This window comes from Pyxicephalus adspersus, chromosome 5 (genome assembly GCF_032062135.1).
Source record: "Pyxicephalus adspersus chromosome 5, UCB_Pads_2.0, whole genome shotgun sequence".
Lineage (NCBI taxonomy): Eukaryota > Metazoa > Chordata > Amphibia > Anura > Pyxicephalidae > Pyxicephalus > Pyxicephalus adspersus.
In genome coordinates, this window is record NC_092862.1 from 144,468,243 (window position 1) to 144,470,841 (window position 2,599).

A 2,599-nucleotide genomic window follows, 5' to 3' on the forward strand; every position below is an offset into this window, starting at 1 on the left:
CTGGTTGGCTATTGATCGGGCTATGATTGGCCGGCTGGCTATTGATCGAGCTACGATTGGCTGGTTGGCTATTGATCGGGCTATGATTGGCCGATCCAATATTTTAAGCTTTCTCTCATACACAGCACTATAAATCTTTCCAATCTTTCGGCAGTTTTGCGGTTTTCATTCTCCAGCCTTGCAGCAGAGGGCCCTGGGCTCTGATCCTGCGCTGGGCGTCATATTTTATAATTCCAATAAATGTAAAAAAATCAGAAAACTCTCCAAAGAAATTCTGAGATTCAGGAAAGGCCAATAAAGCCCAAATATCCCCCCTGCACCCCATCAGCCAGCAGACAATATCTGACCTCAGGTAACACACAGACAAAAAGCCGACGAACACATGCAGCTGTGCGGGGAGGAACTACAATAGCCAGCATGCTCAAACCACGCTGAGACCTGTAGTGCACCAATACCGGCACAGGCGGTAGATATCTTTGATGTTCTCTATGCAGACATATTATAAAGTTAATAAAACGCTTTACCTGCAGCGGCGGCAGAGAGGAAGCGGCGCACCCTCCTCCCGCAGATCATCGGTGGCAAACTGAAAGGGGCGGGACCACGTGCCCCGGGTTACGGTATGTGGGCGGGACCATGTTCCAGTTTTCCTGCTATGGGCGGACCTTGATCGAGTCTCCGCAATAAGGAGGCGGGGTCACGAGATCCACATTATATACGGAAGGCGGGGCCACCTAATATTTTGCCGCTACGGGCGTGGTCACCAAGGAGGTGGGCCAATGTCACAGCTCTACATCCGAGAGGCGGGGTCATGTATATCCACCGAGCTCCATCCACCCAAACCTAAACGTCATGTGATGTCTCCGCCTGAGGCGCCATGTTTACCAAGATATTTTCCTTTGATCTCGCGCTAAAGATGTCTTCAACAAAATGGCCGACTATAACTGTAGATAAGGCTTCAGAGCTGCGGACATTTTGATGCCCCCCCATGCGATTGGCGAAGACTCAGATTGATGACATCATGTCGCGGCTTTGATGTCAGGAAGTTCAGGCAGAGCAGTGTGACTTTGTCAATGGTGAGTAGCAGAATAAGAGGCAATGAGATATTATTTTTATCATTATATCAGATGTATTTCTTTTTATGAAGGGCTGCTAATACTAACATCTATAATCCATCCTTATCTATGGTGAATCACAACTCCCAGCATTCCCAGTCAATCTGGGATATCACTGTCAATGGTGAACCACAAATTCCAGCATCTCCTGCCATCCAGAGATCCTCTATGTATTGGGAACTACAAATCCCATCATCTTTTGTCATTCTCAGATTCCCAGTTTAGGGTGAACTACAAATCCCACCATTCCCCTCGCACTTTCACATCTTCTCTTTATGCAGCATCATCGATCTATGTGTTGTGGACTGAAGGTCCCAGCATACATTGTCATCCATGGCATTGGTTTTAATGATGGACTACATGTCCCAGCATCCTCTTCTATCAATGGACAATGGATCCTGGGACATGTAGTGCACCATAGATAGAGATCTATGGTGCACTACATGTCCCAGCATTGTCAGCTTGTAATCCGCATGTCGTTATTGGACTACAAGCGTCAGCTGTCTCTTCTCAGTGGTGGAACTACAAATCCCAGCATTCCTTGTTTCTTCATCCTGAAGTCTCTGTGTCCCGAGTGACCTAGTATATCCTGGCAGCTGGAGGGCCATTGAATGAATGTCTCTTCCTACGGCTTCACCAAACCCCTGGCCTGATAATGCAGAGATCAGGATAATGGTGCAGTAACCCATAGCAACCTTTGCTATTTTATTGATTATAAAGGATAAAATGTGATTGGTTGGAGGTTTGTGACAAAGCCGTGGGGTATTATGAATTGTAAGTCAGCCATCTCTTTTCTCTCTCAGGTCTGTCAGTGATGTGGGAGGTTCTCTTCAGTGTCTGACCAATCAGCATTGTGAATCTGCAGTCACCATGGAAGCTCTCAGGAAGGCCGGCACTGTCCTGAATGCCGTCCTCTGGTAGGTGTATGAGTGATCATGTGACCCCTTTTGATTGGGGGAGGAGTCCAAAGCCATGTGTAAGCTCTGATCAGGCTGTGATTGGACAGATTCCGCTGCATGACTTTATGTGGCCCTTTTATTTCCCATAAATCACATTGAAATTTTCTATCACCCAATCCGATTCCTTCCATCACTCCCTCTGCTTCATGTATTTCAGCTCCGCGCGTTACTCATCTCTCAGGAATTTTCTCCCCGCTTCCTGCCAGCTCCACACCACGTCTGACCTACAGAATGCAAACAGAGTGTCCATAACCCGGTCCAAAAGATCCACTTACCTAAGGACCTACCCAGTGCTACTGGTCCATCAAGATGGGTCCACCATCACCATCAACCACCAAACACCACGAAGACTGCTGACTGTAAGGAGCATGTGACTTCTGTATGATATCAGTACAGCACTGCGGCATATGTCAGAGCTATATAAATGTATAATATTAGTGTGTGACTGTGGGGGGACATTAGAGTGTCAGCTCCTCTGTACAGAGACTGATGGGACTGGCTCAGTGTTCTCTGTACAGCACTGTGGTA

General features: G+C 47.3%; 2 protein-coding genes across 2 annotated transcripts in view; one reads left to right on the forward strand and one right to left on the reverse strand.

The window, feature by feature from the left end:
- GUK1 (guanylate kinase 1) overlaps positions 1 to 677 on the reverse strand; it is a 12,102-nt gene extending 11,425 nt beyond the window's left edge. The window contains exon 1 of the mRNA XM_072413013.1: positions 525 to 677. Coding sequence (XP_072269114.1) covers positions 525 to 573 — 49 coding nt within the window. The 5' untranslated portion in view covers positions 574 to 677. The remainder of the gene's footprint in view (positions 1 to 524) is intronic.
- Positions 678 to 953: 276 nt separating this feature from the next.
- The window catches only part of MRPL55 (mitochondrial ribosomal protein L55), a 2,752-nt gene continuing 1,106 nt past the window's right edge, over positions 954 to 2,599 (forward strand). The window contains exons 1-3 of the mRNA XM_072413015.1: positions 954 to 1,073; positions 1,916 to 2,029; positions 2,229 to 2,430. Of these exons, the coding sequence (XP_072269116.1) occupies positions 1,983 to 2,029; positions 2,229 to 2,430 (249 nt within the window). The 5' untranslated portion in view covers positions 954 to 1,073; positions 1,916 to 1,982. The remainder of the gene's footprint in view (positions 1,074 to 1,915; positions 2,030 to 2,228; positions 2,431 to 2,599) is intronic.